The 23,627-nt window shown below is 32.4% G+C and overlaps 3 protein-coding genes across 5 annotated transcripts; 1 reads left to right on the forward strand and 2 right to left on the reverse strand.

Moving 5' to 3' along the window:
- Window positions 1-1,413: 1,413 nt before the first annotated feature.
- Window positions 1,414-8,721, reverse strand: LOC107431363 (inactive poly [ADP-ribose] polymerase RCD1). 3 transcript variants are annotated; one of them, XR_003057836.3, is made up of 8 exons: window positions 8,223-8,721; window positions 6,258-7,488; window positions 5,778-6,019; window positions 5,386-5,483; window positions 4,537-4,719; window positions 4,314-4,409; window positions 4,043-4,144; window positions 1,414-1,988 (listed from the first exon to the last, which is right to left on the reverse strand). XR_003057836.3 is itself a non-coding variant. In XM_025079094.3 (7 exons), the coding sequence occupies exons 2-7, from the start codon at window positions 7,370-7,372 to the stop codon at window positions 4,133-4,135; spliced, it is 1,746 nt and encodes a 581-aa protein (XP_024934862.1). In that variant the 5' UTR covers window positions 7,373-7,488; window positions 8,223-8,721; the 3' UTR covers window positions 3,879-4,132. The 3 variants fall into 3 exon arrangements, 2 of the variants coding, with proteins under 2 accessions (XP_024934862.1, XP_024934863.1); XM_025079094.3 differs by lacking the exon at window positions 1,414-1,988 and having other exon boundaries at window positions 3,879-4,144; XM_025079095.3 differs by lacking the exons at window positions 1,414-1,988; window positions 8,223-8,721 and having other exon boundaries at window positions 3,879-4,144; window positions 6,258-6,909; window positions 7,013-7,151.
- Window positions 8,722-9,021: 300 nt separating this feature from the next.
- Window positions 9,022-12,159, forward strand: LOC107431355 (uncharacterized). Its single transcript, XM_016042240.4, has 5 exons — window positions 9,022-9,293; window positions 9,418-9,515; window positions 10,270-10,862; window positions 11,448-11,571; window positions 11,845-12,159. Exons 1-5 carry the CDS (start codon window positions 9,219-9,221, stop codon window positions 11,885-11,887), a joined length of 933 nt encoding a protein of 310 aa, XP_015897726.3. The 5' UTR covers window positions 9,022-9,218; the 3' UTR covers window positions 11,888-12,159.
- A 235-nt stretch (window positions 12,160-12,394) lies between these two features.
- Window positions 12,395-15,929, reverse strand: LOC107431352 (uncharacterized protein At1g32220, chloroplastic). Its single transcript, XM_016042238.4, has 7 exons — window positions 15,670-15,929; window positions 14,806-14,908; window positions 14,606-14,694; window positions 14,356-14,411; window positions 13,782-13,928; window positions 13,136-13,261; window positions 12,395-12,843 (listed from the first exon to the last, which is right to left on the reverse strand). Exons 1-7 carry the CDS (start codon window positions 15,768-15,770, stop codon window positions 12,563-12,565), a joined length of 903 nt encoding a protein of 300 aa, XP_015897724.1. The 5' UTR covers window positions 15,771-15,929; the 3' UTR covers window positions 12,395-12,562.
- Window positions 15,930-23,627: the final 7,698 nt, after the last annotated feature.

Raw genomic sequence — 23,627 nt, forward strand, 5'->3', positions numbered from 1 at the left:
TGTCCTAAGTGATATTGAAAGATAGGGATTCGGAATTATTGTTAGAAAAAAAATATCATTGATGACCATTGAACTATTCCTATAAAGATATTCTTTGAAAAGTCTAGATCACGTGAATTGGTGACCTTTAATTAAATATATGCATTTAAAATCTTTTATACACATTAAATTGGGATGACTTGCGTTTGATTAATAAAACACATTTAAGTGACTATTTTACAGTGAAAAAATAAATATTTTTTTTTTATACTTTTTCTTTTTCTTTTGGTCATAATATATACAATGGGCATACAAAATCAGAGAAATCATGCATAAGGCATCTTTTTGTTCTTCCTTGTATAATGTTAATTCCTCTATTCACTTTCAATAATCATTCTGTTTATGCAAATTTTATGAGGATAAATTTACAATATATTCAGAAAATAGGAGTATGAATTTGGTGGTGAAATAACTCATGATCATTAATTGATTAGGAAGGAAAGAAGTACATAAATTAAAGAAACAAAGGATAAATTCAAGATTGGTCCATGGTGAATCCACCTTTAACTCCAAAGGATTATCGCCATTATTTACTAAGTTTTAAACAATCATAAATGTTAATAGCAAAGAAAATAAATAAAGAATCAGTAACATAAACAATGGGATCCAATATAGATTAAAATAATACATTATCATCAATAAGTTTAAAATTTTTCATTTGTTACATCTCATCTTTATTGGTAAATATGTCACTCTCTGTAGATATTATCCCCAGTTTAACTAGTGCACTCAAGCACTCAATATGAATTTTTTTTATTTAAAGCTTTTTAGGAGGTTGCTCATCCTAGAATTATTCTACCTTGAACATGCTTAACTTCAAAATTCTTTCGAATCCTAAAATCAATCGCTCTAAAAAGTCCTCGATTTTATGAGAGTAATTATTATTATATTTGAATTATCTCCTGATCCACACCCATTTAATGTGAGATTGAACATCAAATAGCTCATCAGTGCTCTGTATCCATCCACATTGGTTATCAGCATTCATCCTTCTTGGGATCCAGCATTCTAGCTGGCATATTTTTTACCACATACATGCTTTAATACTATTTGTAAGAATACTCATCTTCTACAATAACAATTATTTAATAAATAATTCTAAATAATAGGATTATAATTTTTGTAATATTATCATGAAACAAGTAACAAATCACAATTAAGTAATATTAACAGAATTTTTATAACATGATCCTAATTTTCATAATATAACCATAATTTTCACAATATGACAACAAAATATGTAACACGCTACAAAATAATTAGCATGATCACAATTTTCATAAAAATAGGTTATATGCCACAAATTAAGTAACGCGACAATAATGTTTGTAACAAAAGCATAATTTTAGTAACATGACCATAAAACAAGTAACATGCAACAAATTTAGTAATATTGACCACAATTTTTGTAACGCGATCATAATTTTCGTAACATGACCAACAAATGAATAACATGCTATAAACTAAGTAACATGATCAGAATTTTTGTTACAAGACCATAATCTTCGTAAAATGATTAAAAAATGCATAACATATCGTGTAAAATTCTTCTGTTTCTCAATATGATCTCTATCATCATCTCTACTCCCTTTATCATAGCTGATTCAATAGCAAACTTATTCCATTAAAATAGTCCCGCCTTGAATAGGGAATTAGGCATTTCTCCGATAGGTCAGGATAAAGTCTAGTAGGAAAGGAAGCTAGGTAAAGAGCTTTCTTCTGACATTTTATCTCAAGTTACCATCGCATCAATAGGAAAAGGCCAAGCCTAGTGGTATGAAAAGAGAGGTCCTGATGATATTATCTACATCTGTATCGCTCCTCGTGAAGTAAATCCCACATCCAACCAAGTTTTTGACCAAGGGGAGAATTTCCACTACCACAAGTAGGTCACCGAGTCATGAGCGCTGTGGAATGGGCTTCCCAAAAAGCCACATAAATTAAATAACCTGACACAATTTTTATAACATGATCACAAAATGAATTTAATAACATAACCACAACTTTTGTAACAAGACAATTTTATAATATGACCACAAAATAAATAATATAATGTGAACTTAGTAACATGATAACAATTTTCACAACAAAGTCATAATTTTTGTAATAACAATTTTCACAACAAAGTCATAATTTTTGTAATATGTTTACAAAATGAGTAATATACCACGAATTTAGTTATAACCATAATTTTCTTAAAAGGGTCATAATTTTTATAACATAACCATAAAATGTGTAATATACTACAAACTCATTAATATAGTCACAATATTTGTAACAAGATCATAATTATTGTAACATGATTATAAAATATATAATATATCATGAATTCAGTAATATGACTACAAATTTTATAATATGATCATAATTTTTGTACTATGACCATAAAATGGATAACATACCACAAATTCAATGACATGGCTACAATTTTTCATAACAAGATCATAATTTTTGTAACATGACCACAAAATCACATATCATGAATTTAGTGACATAACTATAATTCTTATGATAGAGCCATAATTTTTGTAACATTACCACAAAATCGGTAACATACTATGAACTCAATAAGATGATCAAGACCAATATTTTTGTAACATTATTACCAAATGCATAATATACCACAACTCAGTATTTTAGTATTTTTGTAACATGACTATAATTTTTATAATATAATCACAAAATAAGTATCATGCTATAAACTAATATTAACTAATAATATTTTAAATATTTTTTTTATAAATATAAATTATTTAGGTTGTATTATAATTAATATTTGCAACCAGTTGATAATATAATAAATTTAGTTAATTTAGTTTACTCTTTATTATATGAAGAAAATAATAAAACATGATTTTTTTTTTATTAAAACTATTTGTAAATAAAGTTTGAGTAAAATCTATGGTATTAGTTTGTTACCTAACCTCTTTTTGCAATGATCAAGATTAATTGTATTTTAAAATTACCATAATAATTTATATTAATTTAATGTAATTGAGAGAGTTTACTGAAAATTATACAATTATGGGACAAAAGAATAGGGGAAAAAAATTGATGAAACCCATTGACTTATTTTAAAATTGATATACTTAATTAATTAATCATTTCATATAATTGAAAATTATTCAATAAACAAATTGAGATTATATTTTAAAAGGCTAATTGCAAAAATCCAAATTAAAAGAAAAAAAAAAAATGTTAGAGGAACCTACAGGCGCATAGCCAACCGGTTATTAGCTGTGGCAAGTTTTTAAAAGCCACCGGTACCAATCAATGCTGGTGCCAGAACTGTAGTTGGACCTTTACAACAAATATGATGTGATTGTTAGGGAACCCAGCACCACATCTACCTCTCTCTAAGCTTCCACAATATTCTAAGGTTACATTTTACATGTTCATAACTAGCCACATTATTTGGAATTATACATGAAACTCTATAATTTTCCAAAAAAACAAAATGCATGAAACTCTATATGGAATTTTTTTTTTATTATTTAATTACATTCATCCCGTACCAGGTGTAACACAATTATCAGAAAAACTTAAAACATCTTCTTGGTCATATGGCGATTAACAATACATAATTCCCAAGACTTTTTTATGGAACTCTATTATCAAAAAACGACGAGCTGACATGGAAAGAAGCCTTTATGACGTTGCAAAGAAAAAAACAGTACCAATTTGATCCAAAAGACAATTTAAGCAATTTTTTCACCACTAATGTATCACTACCAAAATTTAGTGTTTGTACTTTGAGAAACAAATTTGACAACCGTAACAGCACCTATATTGAAAAATAATAATAATAATAATAATAATAATAATTTGAAAACATCGCATTCAACAAGCAAAAATCAAACTACACATTTGCATTAGAAAAACCATTGAAAAATAACAGCAATTCACTACAACTCTTAATCTATAATGTTCATAACATAAATTATATAATTAAAAAGGCATTAAGCATTAAGCATTAAAGCATGCTGATAGATGTACAATATACCCCGCCAGAGTCAGATATTTATCCACCCCAAATTCATCAACAGCATCAAAGTTCTTGTTCCTGATTTGGCACTTTCAAAGTACTTGCAGATTAGGGGCATGGCTGCAAATATTACCATGAATAATCGGGACTTCAATTTCAATTCAAAAAATCAAATCATTATTCAAAACTATACATCACATAAAATCCATGCAATTTTCTGCACAATAATTCAGATGTGAAATTTGGTGACATTTGACATGATATCCACTATCTATGGACCATACCATACCTTACGCTGAAGACTCATAATGGAGGACCTCAACAATTTATCTCCAACTATTGACCTCAACTTCTTAATAAAATCATCCCGACTGATCTCCTTGCTCTGGATGGATACCAACAAGAGGAAGAATTAGTAAAGAAATTATTATAAACATCAAAAGGTAAATTGCAGTATTAGTCATAGAGAAATTATTATAAACATCTAAAAGTAAAGCAGGAGAATTGCTTACCCTGAATAGGTCAAAATGAACATTCACCAATTTCATAACTTCAGGAGCTACTTCTTTTGAAATAGTTTCAAACAATCTAGCAAAAGGCATCCAAGGGGATTTAGGAGTTTTCAAAGAGTTCGAGCCAAGGCCAACAGCCTGGGACCCCTTCTCGAAATCTACAACTGGTTCACAACTTCCACCCTGTGAAACATTGACAGCAAAATTTTAAGTACAAAGCAGCAAAGAAAGTACAACAGACTCATTCATCTTGCAACATACAGACCAAATTATAGAGGGGTCAACCCAGAAAAGGTGTTTCAGTAGTAACCCACATGCTCCCAAAAACTTTCAAGTCATAAGCCAATGGTACCTCATTTAACCCCCAGAATGACTAAAGGAAATATAAAAAATCAGTTTACAAAGAATGATAAGTTCACAATTAAACATCAACCTAAATTCATTGGTTCACAATTGAAAAAATTGGTTACAGCAGACAAACTTAGGCATCAGAAACAATTTAGGTGGAAAAAAAATATTTCGTATAGCCTGTGATTAAAGCTTCCCTTTGTTATTTGTGCAAGTAAATTGGCCTGCCTTTAAGCATCAATTCTTGAAACTAACTAGGCTATTTTCCCTGCTTGGTGAGTGTCATTCAAGCAGTTAACTCAGAGGCAATGTACCATGGAAAAGATAACAAAAATGAATCCCAATCTCACGGAAAACAAAAGATTGTACAATGGCCACCAAAAAAAAAAAAAAAAAAAAAAAAAAAAAACACAATTACAATTATTGCTGGCAAATGTTTTGAAGTTCAAGAACAACATGATCCACATTGGGTAAAAAATTTTGTCTATCAGAAAGGCTTACTGATTCAACTTGTAAGCAGTCCATTTTCTGTTTGCCTGTAGAACCATCAAGATTAGCAATTGCACATTCATCTATTCTGCTAACTTCGCCCTTAACCCCTGTAAACAACATTAAAAAGTTCTAATGGTATGTAATTCGAAGATATCTGACATATTTAATAAAATAATTACCAGATTAGAAGAAGGAAACTCCAAATCTACATAAACTCTACAGGTGCGGACTCAAAAGACTACAGTTTGCTTAAGCCATTTTAGGTGGTCTTTTATCAGTTAACAAAATACCTCATACTCTACAAGAACCAATGTCTCTAAGTACATAGGTCAAGAGATTATTCTGATACCTACAAGAATCAAAATGAGAAAGGAAAACAGCATTCAGGAGAAATATCCCACCTTCAAAACTGGAAGATGTCTTGAAACTGACAACATATTCAGGAAGAATATGGGTGTTGATATTCATATTCCATATTATATAACAGCAAGGGTTCTGAAGGTCATCAACTCCACAGTCAAAGTTTCCAGAACTGGGACAACACTGTCCAGATCCAGGATTTACTACTTCGACACTCCCCAATATGACACGACAGAGAACCATGTGTCTTACCCCTTTTTCGTCATCATCACAATATTTTGCACTGTAAGGTAAACAAATATTAATCCAGAAGCATATTAAAACCCATCCCATGGAGTTATGACCAAGAGATCAAACCTACATTAGAAAAAGAAGCTGCCAGCACAAATATTCGGCGGAGAGAGACAAACCAGAGCTCAGATAGAACTCACAGTTTAATTGTTATTATAGTCTGTATTATTGTTTAGTGCTAATTCTTAAATAATATACGAACTAATAAACTGAAAAACATAAATGCAGACCTAATATGGGCACAGTTCATAGATGACAGGTGAACTCCACTGCCATATGAAGACATGATTTTGGGTGCACCAAAATCCAGCCCATGTATCATGAAGCTAGATGAAGAATCTTTACTAGCAGCCAGCCAACCTAAACAGATATTTGGATTCCCTCGAATCTTCTTGGTTATTTCAAACTGCTTTTGGAAGAGCTCCATCTGAGTTTGCATCAAATGGTCAGAACAACACTTAATCTCGATTACCTCCACACTTGATAACATGCCTGAAACAAACATTTTTTCAACCATTTTATAATCCAGTTTTCCACAAGTTTGTTCATAATTAGTGCTTATAAGTTCATTGTTCTTCTGAATATCCTCGCAGGTCACTTGCATTGTGGGACCTGATCTTTTATTGCAATGGTCATTTACTTCCAGATCCTCATTGCTGCTGACAGGTTTTGGATTATTTTTAGCTCTCTTAGCATGATGGTTGGACTCTCCAACGCATTCCTCTAAGTCAAAGCTATTGGTTCCAGCTATTCCAATCTCAAGCTGCAATTTAATCTCACAGTTCCCACTAGATTCTGCATTAGCGCAATTGTTTAACTCAGACATACAGCACTTGTGCATTCCACAATCACCGGTTAGTACTTCTGGAAAGAAGCAATGACCTGCTTCATCAATCCAAGCAATGTCCTTTATTAGACCCGTTTTCAGCTCCATCTGGATCATATGCAAAATATCTAGTAAAATCCATTGGCCATTAAAATTTACCTCTAAGGCTGGGTTTTTCGACTGATATTGTTTCCTTATCAACTCAACGATTTCTTGAGGATAATCTATCCATTCCCCTGTTTCATGATACAAAAATCGTTGAGGAAGCCCACTTCTCCTAAAATTTGCATAGTTCTTGAGTAAAGATCTCCTAGGGATTGATTTACATTTAGTCCTGCAACCATCTAGAAACCTGTGCTTGTCAAGCTTGTCAAAAGATGAGCTCAAGTTGGATTGCTGAGGCAACACCTTGTGATTAACTCCAACTATTTGTGCTTCACATCTAGCTGGACATTTTCTTTTCAAATTGATAACCATATTCTGGCCATTATCCAAAGCTTTTGCCCGTTTTGCTTCCATCTAAAGGAATTTGTATTCACAAGCTAAATCCTAAAGGTTAATTATAAGAGATATATACAATTCTTCTCTTGGATTCTTGGACTGGAGAAATGATGCCATGGAGAAATATGTACAAACTGTGGAAAAAGGAGAACAAAAAAGGAAAAAAATTGTTTGTTATCTTCACAAAATAATATGACTACACCAATCAACAAACATCTTGCAGAAAATCGACAGAATTGTGGCAAAGAAGATTCAAGTAAAATATATAGACAAATCTTTATCACCTTAACAGATTCAAAATTTTTATTTGGTATTAATTATCACTTAAACAAAATAGACGATCAACAGTGGAATCTTGAGCTAAACTAAGCAAACAGACAAACAAAATTTTTTTCTCCATTATAAGATCGGAATTTGGTTCTCAAATTGTTAATTTCGCTATCAAATCCTAAAATTTTCTTCGCTTTTAAAAATAAAAGCATATTAATTCATTTCTTTTTTAAATATGGCAGATCAGGGATTAATAAAACCAGCATTCAAACATCAAAATACAGTAACAAAGAATTACATCCTTAAAATCTCCTTAATTATAATTTAAATGGCAGATCAGAATCAGTGACTCACAAATTAAATAAACCAAATCAAGCTTTTGTAACACAATAGATTAAAATCCTCTTCCCTCAAACCAACCAAACAATCAAAGAAAAAGTAAATGTATGTAAAGAGAATTTTAGGAACGTAAATGCAACAATCAAATATAAAATACCCAAATCGAATTACACTAAATCATTATACCAACGCCACAAAAAAACAAAAAAAAAAAAAAAAAAAGGAAGAAAAGCACGAAAAAAGTCAGCCAAAACGATACCGGACTCCGCTTTTAGTGAACATTTTCTGCAAGTCTTCATCTTTTCCAGCAAATCGATATGAATCGCCACAAAGATTGGAAATTTACCTTGACAATCACACTTCACAAACAGCTAGATACTAAAAAAACCTAATTTAGGGCCTTTGATTTTCAGGATTAAGTACTCACTTTTTTCTTTTTCAACGATTATACAAATCCTAAATTTTATAAAAACAAAAGATATAAGACGCAGATTTAACCTCTGAAATGATAAAAAGAAAACGAATTGTGAACCCGATTCACAAAAAAAATCAAAAACAGGTACAGATTCCTAAATCCAAAACCTAATCTTTTTGGGAAAAAAAAAAAAAAAGGAGAAAAAAAAAAAGAAGAAAATAAAAGTTAATAACAATGAAAACCAGAAGAAAATATAGAATGAAAAACAAAAAGGGGCTTAAATATTGGAAGAATTACCTTTTAAAGATTTGGGATAATTTTGGAAAATAACCAAAAAAGAAAAAAAGAAAAAAAAAAAGAGAATAATTGCGATTCACGCGATTACTGAGGTCTCCGGGTTGACGGCGAGACTAAAAGGACACCAAGAAGCGATTGAGGCAAAAATGAGGTGCCATAATACGACGGCGTTGCATGCCCAATTCTGACACGCGTGGCTGCTGATGGTTGCTGACTAAGTTGTTTGGCACGTGACCTGAATTATCTTCTTCTTCTTCGTTTTTTTTTTTTTTTTTTTTTTTAATTAGAAATAAAGAAACAATAATTTTATAAACCCCACAACTATTTTATGTTTATTATTATTGTTTTTTTAATTTTTATTTCTAAACCAAAAATTAGAGGTTAATATTAGTAAAAAAAACAGAAAAAAAGAGAGGGAACAGAGAGGAGGGGCTTTTGGGGTTTTGGGTTGTGGAGTTTGAAGAGGAAAAGGGAGGGTTTTTACGTTTTTTTGAGTGGTTGAGTTGGGAAAATTTTCTGGGAATCAGAAAGAGAATTCAGAGAATGGGGAGGCAAGGCGATTTGTGGGACGATTCAGCTCTAATCAATGCCTTCGACGATGCTATCTCCAGCTTTAAGGTCCCATTTTTATCTCTCTTAACTGTTCAAAGTCCCAACTTTTATCTCTACTTTTTTTCATATATTTTTTGAAAATCTAATCGCCAAACTTTCTTCTTACTAAAAATATGCTTTTTTAATGTAGAAAATGCACAGCAAAAAATCCAATGATGGTTTAACCGATAAAGGAGAAGATCATGTTCATGTCCTTGCTGGTGTTGGTGATACTGAACAGGCAACAAGGTCGGCAAAAACTTTATCCAATACTTTTTTTTTTTTTTTTTACTTTATCTATTTTAATAGATTTGAGAATTTTAATTTTGCACATTTAAGAAGTCATCATTCGTGTTCAAGTTCATGTTTTGTGCCCTTTGGTTTGTAGAAAAACCATTTTGTTTCTGAAAGTTAAGCTGTTGAACTCAGGGAGCAAATGTTTTTAAAACTAGACCTGGGCAATTATTAAAGTAAGCAAGGATTAGAAGTCTCCGTTATCATGTTTGGTTATTCAGCTTATTAGAAACAATAAAATTCCTTGGAGCCTAATGGTAGATTGCTTTTTCTAACTTGTAAGTGGTGTTAAGTTACTCCCATACTATTCTAGAAATAATCATTGAAAAGGAAGTTGAATTTGCAGGCAAACTGATGATGATTTGTTTCCCTGTATTTATGGATAAAGGCAGAAGAAGTCAGAGAGATAAAATATTGGAGAGATTAGGAACATGATAGAGAGAATAAAGCAGCTTGGATAGTTTATGGAGAGATAACTCCTAGTTTGATGGAGTGAAAAAAAAGTCTCAGAAAGATAGCTAGCAAGCCTATGTTTTATTTCTAGTTGCTTTCAAAACAGTCACATGTTTTTATTTTATTCTTTGGAACCATCATTAATGCATCTTGAAGAGACTTTTAAAGACCAAAAAATAGTGGTTAGTAGTCTAGTTTATTTTCTTGGAGATATGTATTCACTTCTGAGTTTTGTTCTTTCTGTGGTGTTATGAAGACAAGCTGATACAAATGAGGAAACAAATTTTGCATCAGATACTGCCGCAGAAGTGGGGCAGAGCAGTAATCTCTCTGTTGCCAAAGAAAATCATTGTGTAGGTCCAAATGTACATGAGTCCTCTACACAAGGTGCTGAGGAGGTGCAGAACATCAACTCGCATTCACAAGGGGCAGAAGAATATAACCGGTTACTCAACCAGTATTATCAGCTGGAGGAGAAGAGACAAAAGATTTTAGAGCAGCTTCATCAATTTGGTAGTTGGAATTACCAATATTCTGGTGAAGGTTCTGGTTATGGTACTTATCAAGAGCATTCATTGTCTGCAAACCAATCTTGCAATCCAAATGTTGTCTGTTCTTGTTGCCCATATGGTTGTCAAGGTGCAGTAGCACCATGCACTTCAGCTCCAGCTTGTTGCTTGGGCGGACCTTATGCTTGTAACTCCTGTCCGGATGCCTCTGCGGTAACAGATCCTGGGAGGTCCTTCCCTCTTGAGGATGGTGACATTGTCAAAACAGCAATGGGAGCTGCAGAAAGAGCTATATCTTCTATGAAAATGAAAAGTTCTGGAGATTTTAATGCAGATGAAGGTACACACGGTTTGTAAAGTAGAGATAGAGATCTTTAAGGTGGTAATTTATCAAATGAAGCAGCCTTGAAATGGCTATCATAAAGATGTTCAAAGCTGTCTTTCAACTTTTTATACCTATATATTCAACCAGTTTAGATAGATGCCCTCAATAACCTCAATTGACTATGATGGTCTATTTTTCATGTTTTTTCTTCTTTTTAATCTCTTGTACTTTTAACTTTATCTTCGGTAGGTAAGCACCAATAAATATTTAGACCAAACAAATTAAAGGCAAAGCCCAAATAATCAGGAGTAAACATGGACCTATTTAGAACCTGATTCTTTGTTGTCTGTTGAAACAATTCAACCAATTCATTATTTTTTTTATTTTATTATTATTATTATTATTATTTATTATTTATTTTATTATTTATTTTATTTTTTGTCTCTAAGGCTTAAACACTTTGCTCTGTAGATATACGTGTGTATGCTTGTGAATGTGTAAATAGCACGTTTAATTTGTTGCTTCATGATGTTTTTGTTTGTAATTAATTTAGGATTGCATAGAATGCAGTTTCTTATTGTACCATGTGCTTTTTAACAGCAAGCAAAGAGGAAGAAAAAGAAAAAGGGAAGAATGAAAGGGTAATGGTCCAAAGTACCAGCTCAGAGACTGATCTCTCTGTTCTCTTAAATGCTTGGTATTCTGCAGGCTTTTATACTGGAAAGTAAGTATCACTTAGAGTTACTTTTATCATTTATGCATATTATAAAAAAAAAAAAAAAAAAATGTATTTTTACATATGGATTTTGGAATACATTTACATATGCCTTATATAGATTTCATTTTACCAAAAATTTGAATCAGATTTTAAAGTATCCTGTTGCTACTTTCTTCTTCTATGTGATCATGAAGGAATGTCTTGTGAGTCTGTAAAAGTATGGGATCAAATTGGTAATTTGATTCAAACTGTGTTTAGTGACTAAACTTTTTGATGTAGGTATCTTGTGGAGCAGAATATTGCAAAAAGAAGGCAGAATTGAGCGTTCTCCAACTACATATAGCAGAAGCAATATGTTTGTTCTAACAAAGTTGTTCTAATATACAATATAAAAATTGTAGTTATCATATACCTGATCATAATTTATGAGCTATGAGCGATTTTTGCTTACAAGTCTCCTGTTTTAGGTTGTTATTTTATTTTATTTTATTTTTCTGTTTACTTTTTGGCTAAAAATCTTTAAGTAAGCCGAATTTGTTCAGGGTGAATATATATATTTTTAGATGCCAATTTGTTAGCATCACGCATTATGTTTGGGCCTTCTACTTTGAAAATTTAAAACGGAGTTTACTCTGTTTGATTTAAGATACGGCCACGATGTAGTTGAAAAAAAAAAAAAAAGAAAAAAAAAAAGGAAAAATACAGCCACAATAATTTAGTGTCTAATATTTGATAAATTAATCAGTGATCCTAGTATTGCTTTATCATACAATGTTAAAGATAGGGACTGTCCGGGACCAGAAGCACCTAGCTCTAATTGCAGACCATATTAGGGAAAACTATATTATATATCATATATATAAATCTTGTCCCTCGAGAAAATTTGTACAAATAGCTCGACAATTTAAATTTTCCCAACAGGGGGTCACAAGGTTACAGAGATGCATGTATATTTTATCTGTTCTATATATATATATATACATACACAAGGCATATTTCACGCCCTGACCTTTTCTGCAGCTTCCTTGATTTGTTCAATAGTAAAAATGCCAAAGAAATCATCATCTGTGATTGCATTAATCACTGCTAGTGCAACATCATCAACACTAACTGGTGGGGCCAGGAGCAGATCAGAGGCTGGAAGAGAACTCAACGGTTTTGTGAGATTTTGGGTAGCACTTAGAATTCTCTCCAATGGTTGCCCTACTAGATCCAATGGAATCTCTAATCCATCCACCCTCCTTTTCCCATATATGAAGCCTGGTCTTAACACAACACCTGAGGAAGTTAAAAGTGAAAGAAGAGAAAAATAAATTGGATAAGTACGGACAGTCTGAATGCAAATATTCTCTCAGATAAAAAAAAAGGAGCTCAGAAACAAATCATATACTTATCAAAGCAAAAAGAATTTGGTCTTCTGGGTTTAATCATTTAGCATAAATACAATTTTGAATGGACTTGATTAATAAGTCCGATGAATAACACCATCTGCACCATCTTACTGAGCCATTTATATACATACAGTGTATTTCTAAATTTTTCCAAACACTGAATGAAACTTTTTACCCACCGGAGTTGGGATATTTGGAGAGAACCTCTGATTCTGCTTTCCTCTTCCCTGTGAAGTATGCAGATGAAAGCAAAAACGATGGTAGATTGTAATCATGCACTGATATCAAGATAAACTTGGGTACCCCTGCCAGAAGTGTAAACATGAAATTATCAATATACGGATACCCTTGGTATAAAATTGAAAAACAAAGAGACAATAGAATAAACTTCAATGCATATACCATTAGATGATCATAACTGAGCCACAAAACCAGATAGTTTTTGAATTTTAGGGGGGGAAAAAAAAAAAATTCTGAAAGTTTATATTTAAAGAAAAATTATTTTGATTCTTCAGCAAAGGAGCTCAAAAGTCTATGGTGGAGATGAACAAAAGATTCTTTGGAGGACTACGACATCACATTGCATCTTGATTTTTTCATTTATATATGTCTTTCTAACAGGGGTTGCTGTTAAGGTAAATTGTGACCGATAGACTAAAAATCTCTTCATCTTATGCAAGTATAATAGCTGCTAACAGGGAAGAAAATGACAAAACAAAACTATGCAACAAGAATCAAAATGATTAAAAAACAGGAAAGTCAATTGTAATGAAAAAAGTATAACATCCTAATGTTATTATTTATTTTTTATTGATAGTAATTTACCAAATTCCTTTGCAGCATTGACAGCAACAACATTTGCTTCACCATTAATTCTTTGCATCTGTTCCTCACTGCCAAAACCCCCAATGGTTGAAACCACTGCAGTAGCCCCACCAAGTACTTCATCCCAGTTTAAGTAGAAAACATCCCCTGCATTAGTCATTTTAAAATCAGCAATCACAATGAAGTCTATGCTTATCAGAGTCAAGATCATGTCAAAGACATGACCAATGTCTTCCTACTTTTTTCTAAGGTATAAATCTGAATGTAAAGGCATGATGCGGTCAATGCATCGTTTTTCTATTTAAAATTTTCAGCATACATACGATAAAACTACTCATATTCCCATAACGGAGATGATTATGTTTCAACTAACCTATGGATTTCAAACTAGTGAATTACATTTTTTATGCCCTACAAGAAGGTCAAAACCGCACCCTCATTTTTATAATAAACCAGTGAATTACACTTTTTATGCCCTACAAGAAGGTCAAAATCACATCCACATTTTTATAACAAATGTAAGAAACTACAAAACTGACAATCTATTCAGAAAAGAATGAAGAATCCAACATGCCTGGTATCCAAGAAACTTGATCTACCCATGAACCAGGATAAGCAGGGCGACCTGTCCTGAGAAATTCAGAAAAAATTATAATGTCAAACATAGCATGATAATCATTCAGTAAAATGTCAATATATGTCTTGATCAGTATATTACACACAGTACTTATACAAAGCAGCAAGAGAATAGCAGTCAATACAATATCACGAAACACACAAGATATAGAAATAGCTGTCCAATTTACATAAGAATTTCCTAGCACCTGCTTACACTAATGGCTTCGATGCCGTTGGATACTGCAGCTTTGCATATAGCAGAACCTACAAAACCACTGCCACCTAAGACTACAACCTACAAAGAGCATCTAAGTGAGAAATGTATTATTGCAAAAATGACTGAAAAGTGCATTTGTTGATCGATGATCTGTAACAAACTAATGTCACAGAAAAAAGTTGTGTCTACCCTTTCAGTTTTAACATCAGCCACAACATCTATTGCAGCAGAGTTGGAATCCTCGTCGAGTCTTGTTTCGGCATAACTGCTCCGGACACCAAACCTGCCCAAGCTACAATGCAAAACATCTTTAATCAGCTTTTGATCATAAATCACAACATAACACAAAAATGGGATATTCGCATTAAATATAGAAAGTATGAAAATATACACATCCATAAACCATCACCCACCATAAAAAATAAAAAAATAAAATAAGAAAAAAAAAGACAGGAAAAGCTGCTTTCTATATATATGGTGTAAGAATCTACTGTAAAGTGTCATTATTATTTTTTTAAAAAAAGAAAAATTGGTTTATGATGTGTACAAATTCCACTATGAAGGAGAGTACAAACAATACAATCTAAAACTATTCATATTTAATTATAATGGAGCAAGAACATGCACATAGCAGATCTCCAAAATAGTGCATATCTCCAAAACAAAAAATTAAATAAAAAAAAAAAAAAAGAAGTGCCCAATTGAATTGCAATTGTTCAAGACCCATAAAAGGAGACAAAGCCTATCAAGCAGCTGGTGGCATTGCATTTGTTCCTAGTTCCAACTACATAAACCACTAAAAATCAGAAACCAAGACGACCCAGAGTTTTTCTTCTTGTTCCTGTAATCTCTAGGCTACCAAACAATCTAAACCCTTTGTTTCCACTAGCTTGAATTCAAAGAATCAGCCAAAGTATTGAATTTTTTTTTTCTTTTTCCTTTTATTCGAAGTTCAACAAGTTCAATATTTCATCCGAGATAGTTATTGAAAATGGGAATTTGCCTGCGCGTGAGAACGAGAGAGAGAGAGAGAGAGAGAGAGAGAGAGCTAACCGGTTGTGAAAAAGCGAGGATGGGGGAGCTGGAAACGAAGCTCTGGAGAAGAGAGAAAAGGAAGGTGTGAAAATAGCAGGCAAGGCTAAAAAAGACACCATTTTGAACCAACCCAAATTCACTACTCTGAAAAAAAAAAGCTAGCTCCGAACTACTTTCGTAATGGGGAATGGGAGGGGCGAAGAATGGGCTCGGCCGAGTGGGCTCAGTTTGGTTCGGTTAGCACTTGGCACTACTTACAACCATAAAATTGCGAACCACGTCTTGGCCCCAAACGCTGCGTATAGGATTGGCACACAGCGAGTCTTAAAAGCTAAGGTCTTTTCATTTCCACTTTTTTCAAAGGTTTTCTAACCAGATTTTCCTTTAACAGCTTTAACAGTCTAATTTGGCAAAGCTTACAATGCTTAACTCATTTTTGGTTCTTGGATTAGGTGAAAAATTATTTTCACAAAATTGGTATTTTTTTTTTTTTTCTTCTGTTCAAATGTGTGTGGTTTTTAGGGATGTGACCAATTCAGCGGTTCAGTCCAAGCCTAAAAATTTGGATTTTTGATAGGTCGTACTTGGCTTTTTTTTTTTTTATTGGGTTGCAATTGGATCATTCTTTTTACATTGATTTTTATATAAAATTTCAAATTTTTTTTTTCTTACATTAAATGTTTGTTAAATTCCATCTATTTGTTCAGTACATATTAATTAAACAATATAAATAGGTTCAACTAACAAGAATTAAATATACTTTTTTGATTTTTATAATATACATATATATATATATATATATATATATTACAATAAATAATAACTTTAATTCATTCATATTCATATGTAATATAATTACACATATACATTATTTAATTATTTCAAAAATAAGAGTTTCACAATATTTGCTGGTTTTATTATCTTAGTTGCTAGAGTTGGATTTTTGTTCATGCTATTGCGGTGCCTTTTTTTCTTGGGTCCATATATTTGAAAATTGACTTATTTATCCTTCATTTGACTGGCTTTTTATTTTTTTCTTCACTTCTATAATTTTTCTTTTACTTTGTTTCTTTTCTTAATTTTATTTTTATGATTTCTAAGTACTTAAAAAAAAAAAAAAAAAACCCACACACACACACACACACACAAATATATATATATATATATATATATATATATATATATATATATATGTACTTCTTTTAAAAATTATTAAATCTTTAAAATACTGATGCTAATATCTCATCTTCTAAATTTATCAAACAATAAAAAATAACAAGCTAAATATAATAATTATAATTGTCTCAAACCCATTGAATACATTTGAAACTATTTTTTTTTCTCAAAACAAAAACAAGTTATGAGTTTCATCACATAATTTTCTTTAATTAATTTTCATTATTCTTCATCTATAAAAATGAATAAAAAAATTTTATTAAATGAAATGTAAATATGTCAAAGTGTAATTCTATTCATAAGAGTTTTAAAAAATAAGATTATATTAAACTAAGAGCCTAAAGGGGTTTATATTAATATTTTTCATAATATAAATATACTATTAAAAAATAGCAAAATATAAAAGATTATATTGATATTTTCTTAAATCAAAGGTAATCGGGGCTGGATGTTGGACCATGGGTTTAAGTCAGTGTGATGGGTAATCGAATGGGCTATATCTTGTTAGCAATAAAGCCTGAGCCCAATCAAAAAACAGAGTATGCTTTGACTAAATTTCGGCCAGGCCTTTTTCGAGCAAGTTTGAGAGTAGTTTGGCCTTTTGTGCTCTATTTTGCTTCTCCACGGTCAACACATTAAGTTGTGATATATTCATAATAAAAATAAAAAAGAAGTTGTGAAATAAAAATAATATATAAAAAAAAAAGCAGTGAAATAAAAATAAAGATGATATTGAACAAGAATGGATTGAAATTGAAGGAGGAATTTATTCCTTGAGGGTTGAGGAAACACTATATTATATACATATATATATATATATATATATATATATATATGTATGTCTTCAATTTTAAAATGGATTCTAATTTTAATATAATGAGTACTAGAGCTGGATTTGGATTGGATGGATATCCTCAGCTTGTTGAACAAGCTAGCTAATTAATTAACGAGCCTATGAAAAGAGCTGAACCAAGGAAACCAAACCAAGTTGTTAACCTTCCAAAACAGTAAACATTTCTCTTATTCTTTTAGTCACTCACACAGATTTAGGATTTGATTTGAGAGTTTTTTTTTTTTTTTTTTTTGGGGGGGGGGGGGTTCTCTTTTTTTGTACGTCCAACATGAATATGGATGCTGCTGGAGAAAATCCAAAGAATTCCTTGAAAGAAAAAGAAGTAGAACTCTATTTGCTTTAAGCCCTTGATGGTTCCTGTCTTTGAGTGTGAAAACGAGCACGTAGCCTGGCTCTAGCTGCTGCACCAAGATCCGCAGCACACTCATTGAAGAATACTTGGACGAGAAGCCACTCCGCTGGCGCAAACGCAAAGTGCGGCTGCAATCAAATAATCCCTTTGATCAAGAAGCAGCACAACTTGTGGCAGCCTTATAACTATTTCCCATGCTCACACAGTTTTTGCACTGTGGTAGTGTCCCCCCGTGGCGATTACTTTCGACCACATTACATCATTGATAATGCATACCATGAGTTTGAGTTATCTGAATCCTTTCAGATAACTTCAGACCTGGATGACGACAAGACCTTGTTCTTCATGAACACAAGCACGGCATTGGCTTTGTCCTCACCAAGCGTTCTTATCACTCTTGGATATCTGGAGTCCAGCAGCAGCAGCTTCAGGATATTGATATTGATGTTGATATTGAGGTACCCATTCTTGCTCCGCCCGAGTGGGAGATTAATGACGAGATTAGAAAAATGTTTGCATGTGCTGGTCTTGCGTCCAGTGATGAGGGGATCAGAGAGTTTCTGGCGAATGGGAACGAGGAGATGAGACATGAGCTAGCACTTCTTCATCCTAGATGGATCCCCATGAAGATTGACTTGTTCACAATGAACAAAGATGGCGAGCAAGTTCAAGCGCGCATTTGCTTCAGCTTCCAGATTTCACAAGTAATCATATTAATGGACATACTTTGCCATACTTTGCCCTTCAACATCGACGTCTGTATCAAAGAAAAAAACTAACCGTCCTCATATTGTAATAATCTTTTACTAGTTTAGAGTATTATTCGATTTTTAGTGTATATATATATATATATATAAATAAACATGTAGAATTTATTTGTTTACATATTTAACTTTCAAATTTATTTATTAGTTGTAAACTAGTTGTTGTTAATTGATGTTAGACGTTTGTCACATGTTTTTAAGGCCATATCAAATTTATTTAATAATAATATTAAATACTAATAATGTGGTATCACCTTCCATTGATAATTGAGAAGGAGTGGAGCCAAATACAGGCCTGCAGGGGCCATGCACCCCCTCCCTGACCCTCCTGTTCCTAAATTAACATCCCACCCTTTAAATTTGCTTCAGTAAAATATTGAATCAATAACAAATGAAGTATTTGGCCCTCCCATAGTTAAGGTACCATATTGATTCAATGGTTGTTATATACAAAATATAAAATTGTTAATATAAAGCTTCTAATACAAATATCAATTGCTTTTACTATAAATAGAATGAATATCATTTATATGTTAAATATATGACTCAACTAATAACGTGCGCTTTTTTTTTTTTTTTGAACCTATAAAATTATAAACCAAGATAAATAATTATAGTTTTTTAGTGTTCTTATTTATTTGTTTGCTCATTTACATTTAAATTTTTGATTTTTATTTAATCTCACATACAATATATTTGTTTAAAACTTTGCCCTCCTTCTATAGCATGGTCCCACCAAGTTAACTCCTAGTTCCGCCCCTGTAATTGAGCAGATAAAACATTTTTATTTTGAATTACGTTTAAATGTAAGCCTATGAGAGTTTTTTTTTATATGTAATTCATTAAATTTCATAGAAAAGTCAATAGAAGTTTAATGAAGTCTGTGGGGATGGATCGTAAAGGCTTGTGATTGGTTTATTCAAATAGATATGTTTTTTAAACGAAATCTGTAACCGAAATTGGGAGAAAACTATTTGGATTTTTTTTTTTTTTTTTTTGGGGGGTTTGCAGAGAGGAGATAGAGAAGCAAAAAGCTCATGATCCCGATACATGAGGAAAAAAGATTTAGGTAACTATCATGACTCTTCTTTTGTTGATTTAAGGCTCATTTTGTATCCAATAAATGGAACCGCATAATGTCACAGTATTTGAAATATGCGGACAATGGAAATTATAATTAAAAAATGGTACAAGTCTTAATCACCAGGGACAGAAAGATTTGTGGGAAAGTGAAATTACTGAGCTTGGTAAGAGATTCTTTAAAGAATTTTCTTGCATTGTTTAGAAGAAGGTTATTTTTTGTGGAGCTCCAAACAAAGCATGTGGATTCTAAGTTACTGACATCTGACGGAATTTAAGGTCAATCAAATACTTCTTGGAACATTATGTTGCACTGTTGGTTGCTTTATATCTTCCAAAATTTTAACATCTTCTACCCATTGTTGAAAATACTGTTTTGCCTCTTTAGATACCAGGCCTTATCAGGGTATAATTTTTAAATTTTTTTATGGTTAACATACACTTTTTTTTATGGTGCATTTTTAACAACCATGATTAGCATTTTTTTTTATTTTCCTAAAGCAAGATGAGAGGCAACAGAGAAAGCTTTCTTTCTTTTAACGTTCATTAAATTTGTCTTTACTAAAAGCAGAGAGAACATGAGTATGCCAAAGAGGGGAAAAAGATCTGACTATATTCATCGCCATACCAAGCAACTCAATCCATCACCACCATGCTAATTAAAGAGCCCAAAATCTACATGAATGCCACCCTCATCAAATTAAGTGCCTACCTCGTGAACCCAATTTCTCCATCACCCACAACTTCATCTTTTCAATCATACATCTGATCAATAATACAGCTTATAACCTTCAACCATCAGCATACAAAGCATCATCATCAAAGTTAAAACCTATATACTTGTCAAAAATCCCCCATTGCATAAATGTCACTTAAGATACAATAACAACATTTGAATATACTATGAAAGTACACAATTAAATATCCACTTATATCTAGGATTGTAGTTGACATTCACTTCATGCAATTTTATCCAAAAGTTATGACAATTTAACCAAAAACAAAAAAATTCACCATGGATATGGATGTGACCCAAAAATCTAAAAAAAGGTGCTAGCCATATATAGGTTGTTGACCTAAGAATCACAAAAAAATCCTTCTATCCTGGTATCAGATAGGTCACTAACCAAAGAATCACAAAAAAATCAACAATTAGATGGGCCATATCCAATCCAGAATATAAAAACAACAAAAAGAAAACAAAAAAGAAAAAATGAAAAAAAGAACAGTTAATAACTCGGGGACTCGTAGTTTGCTTTCACCAGAGGATTCGGCTTTGCCTTCATTTGCCTTGCACTCCGAGTTAGAAGTCATTGCTTTAGACGATTAAATTATATCAAAAACCGAACATCTTCTAGCAGCTTCTTACAATATTTTTCTACTTTTCCCTCTTGAAATTGTCATTGATGGACGGTTCAAATTGCCCTACATTCTGTTGGAAGTGACCCTCAATCAATCTTGAAGATTGAGCTGTTTTTCTTGAATCTTAACGTAATGTTTATTCCGTTTAATCGACCTCTTCAGCGTAATGTTTTTCCTACTTCTCAAACTTGATTGCTTTTCTTTGCCGATTCATTTCATTGATGTTGTCAATGATCTCGGTAAGTTTTCTTTTCCTAGCTTCTTCGTTCCTCTTCTTCTTTTCCTGCTTTCGATAGCTGTTATTCTCATTCTTCTCCATTTCCTTCACTTTCTTTTTTTTTTTTTTTTGACATCTGTGTTTTTCTTTATCTTTTTTCTTTTTACTTCAATATATATAGAATTATGACAAAGCATTTGTCGAAACGAGTTCGTAGACTAATAGTACACCAAAATTGGAGCTAAGAATAGAAAGTTATGGTCAAATAAATATGCGAGAACTGGCAAACCCAGAGTTTACTTTTATCTATATGGATTTTGATATTGACTTATACACTATATTATAGTGCTCATCGATACAAATCTATAGACTAGCAGCACACTTAATTTGAACCTATGATTGAAAAGTTATGGATATGTAGAATTGTGCCTAATTTTTTTGGGACTGACTTTACTGGATAGTGGAATATTTAAAAGAGCCTTTGATGGATACCACGTGGCACCCACTAATGGGTATCACCTGTCACCAACTGATGGTGCCATGCGTCACCATAAAAATAATAATAAAATATTTTTCTTTTCTTTTTTATTCCTTTTCTCTCTCCCTCTCTCTCTCTCTCTCTCTCTCTCTCTTCTTTCTCTTTCTCACTCTTTCTCCGTTGAATGATTGATTGATCGCGCCCCGATCACCGGACGGTGACACACACTGGTGGGCGGGGGAGCCCATGGTTGGGAGACGTCAGTGCCCAAGTTTTGGCTGTTTGACTAGCAGACATGCCAGGATCGGCCGTCCAAAGTCGGCGGCCGACAACCTCTCATTTGCTGGTTTTCTGGTGGCTTTGGTCTTGAACTCAGTCCTTCCCCCTAGTTTTTGACCCCTGATCTCAAAAATGGTCTCCATTCATCCAAATTTCAAATCATTTGTGAGATGCATTGGAGGGGAGTTTGGCCAAAACTTTTCGGCTGTTTTCCGATCAATGTCGACGAAGTTGAGTTCAATGGAGGTCAATTTTGTATTCCTCATCCTTTTAGCTTTTTATTGGTATCCTATTTATGAATTTTAGTGGAATATTTGAAAAGTTACAATTTTTGAATAAATTGTTAAATTAAATGTGAAAAATTGAATTAGATTGAATATATATATATATATACATGTTTATGTACACATATGTATATGTATGTTTGTGAGTACATATATTTTTTGTGTATATATATATATGTATGTGTATAAGTGTATGTGTGTACACTATTGATATGTATGTAGATTGATATATATGCACACACACACACACACACACACACACACACACACACACACACATATATATATATATATATTTTATACATTTATATACTTGTTGAAAGAATGTGTATATATATGAATATATGTGTATAAGCATACTTGTTTAAGTATATTTATGTGGATATATGGGTACTTGTTAAAAGATGGTGTGTATATATATATATATATTTGTGTGTGAAAATGGTGTGAAATTGAACATGTATATGTGCTTAGATGTATATATGCGTTTAAGTTTGCAATATATATATATATATATATATATATATATGTGTGTGTGTGTCAATGCAAATATATATTCGTTGAAAGCCTTGGTATATATACATATGAAATTATATATGTGCACATTTAAACTCGTTAAAAATATAATTGTGAAAGGTTTGTATGTATATATTTAAATGTATGAATATATATATATATATATATATATATATATATATATGTATATATGTGTAACACCCCGTCCCAAATCGCACCGGAATTCGTGCACGTTGACCGAGGTTGACCGTTGACCGTTGATCGAAGAGGGTCAAAAATTGACTGTTTGACTCGGTGGGAATTTCGAGTTGACCAGGGTACCGTGGCGAAGTGCACGATGCCCCGAGTTCGTAGACTGGTAGCACGTCGAAAACGGAGCTACAGTTTGAAAGTTATGGACGAAACAAGTTGCGGTCCAAACTGTCCAAGGGATGCCGGAGTTGACTTTTTATTTATGGGGAAATGAGCTTTGACTCGTGCATGGTTGTGACGTGCTCGTCGATACGAGTTCACAGACTAGCGGCACGCTCAAAACGGACATCCGGTTAAAAAGTTATGGACGTTTGAAGTTTACCGGATACCGTAATATTTTAATGTTTTTGGGTCGGTGAACAG

Source organism: Ziziphus jujuba, chromosome 6, assembly GCF_031755915.1.
Source record: "Ziziphus jujuba cultivar Dongzao chromosome 6, ASM3175591v1".
NCBI classification, from domain to species: domain Eukaryota; kingdom Viridiplantae; phylum Streptophyta; class Magnoliopsida; order Rosales; family Rhamnaceae; genus Ziziphus; species Ziziphus jujuba.

Coding starts and splice junctions, on each gene's coding strand:
- LOC107431363 (XM_025079094.3), bottom strand. CDS start 7,372: ATGGAAGCAAAACGGGCAAAAGCTTTGGATAATGGCCAGAATATGGTT. Junction 5,484..5,777: donor GACATCTTCCAGTTTTGAAG/GTGGGATATTTC, acceptor TGTTGTTTACAG/GGGTTAAGGGCGAAGTTAGC. Junction 4,410..4,536: donor TTCATTTTGACCTATTCAGG/GTAAGCAATTCT, acceptor GTATCCATCCAG/AGCAAGGAGATCAGTCGGGA.
- LOC107431355 (XM_016042240.4), top strand. CDS start 9,219: ATGGGGAGGCAAGGCGATTTGTGGGACGATTCAGCTCTAATCAATGCC. Junction 10,863..11,447: donor AGATTTTAATGCAGATGAAG/GTACACACGGTT, acceptor GCTTTTTAACAG/CAAGCAAAGAGGAAGAAAAA. Junction 11,572..11,844: donor GCAGGCTTTTATACTGGAAA/GTAAGTATCACT, acceptor TTTTTGATGTAG/GTATCTTGTGGAGCAGAATA.
- LOC107431352 (XM_016042238.4), bottom strand. CDS start 15,770: ATGGTGTCTTTTTTAGCCTTGCCTGCTATTTTCACACCTTCCTTTTCT. Junction 14,695..14,805: donor CTGATGTTAAAACTGAAAGG/GTAGACACAACT, acceptor TGCTCTTTGTAG/GTTGTAGTCTTAGGTGGCAG. Junction 12,844..13,135: donor CTCCAAATATCCCAACTCCG/GTGGGTAAAAAG, acceptor TAACTTCCTCAG/GTGTTGTGTTAAGACCAGGC.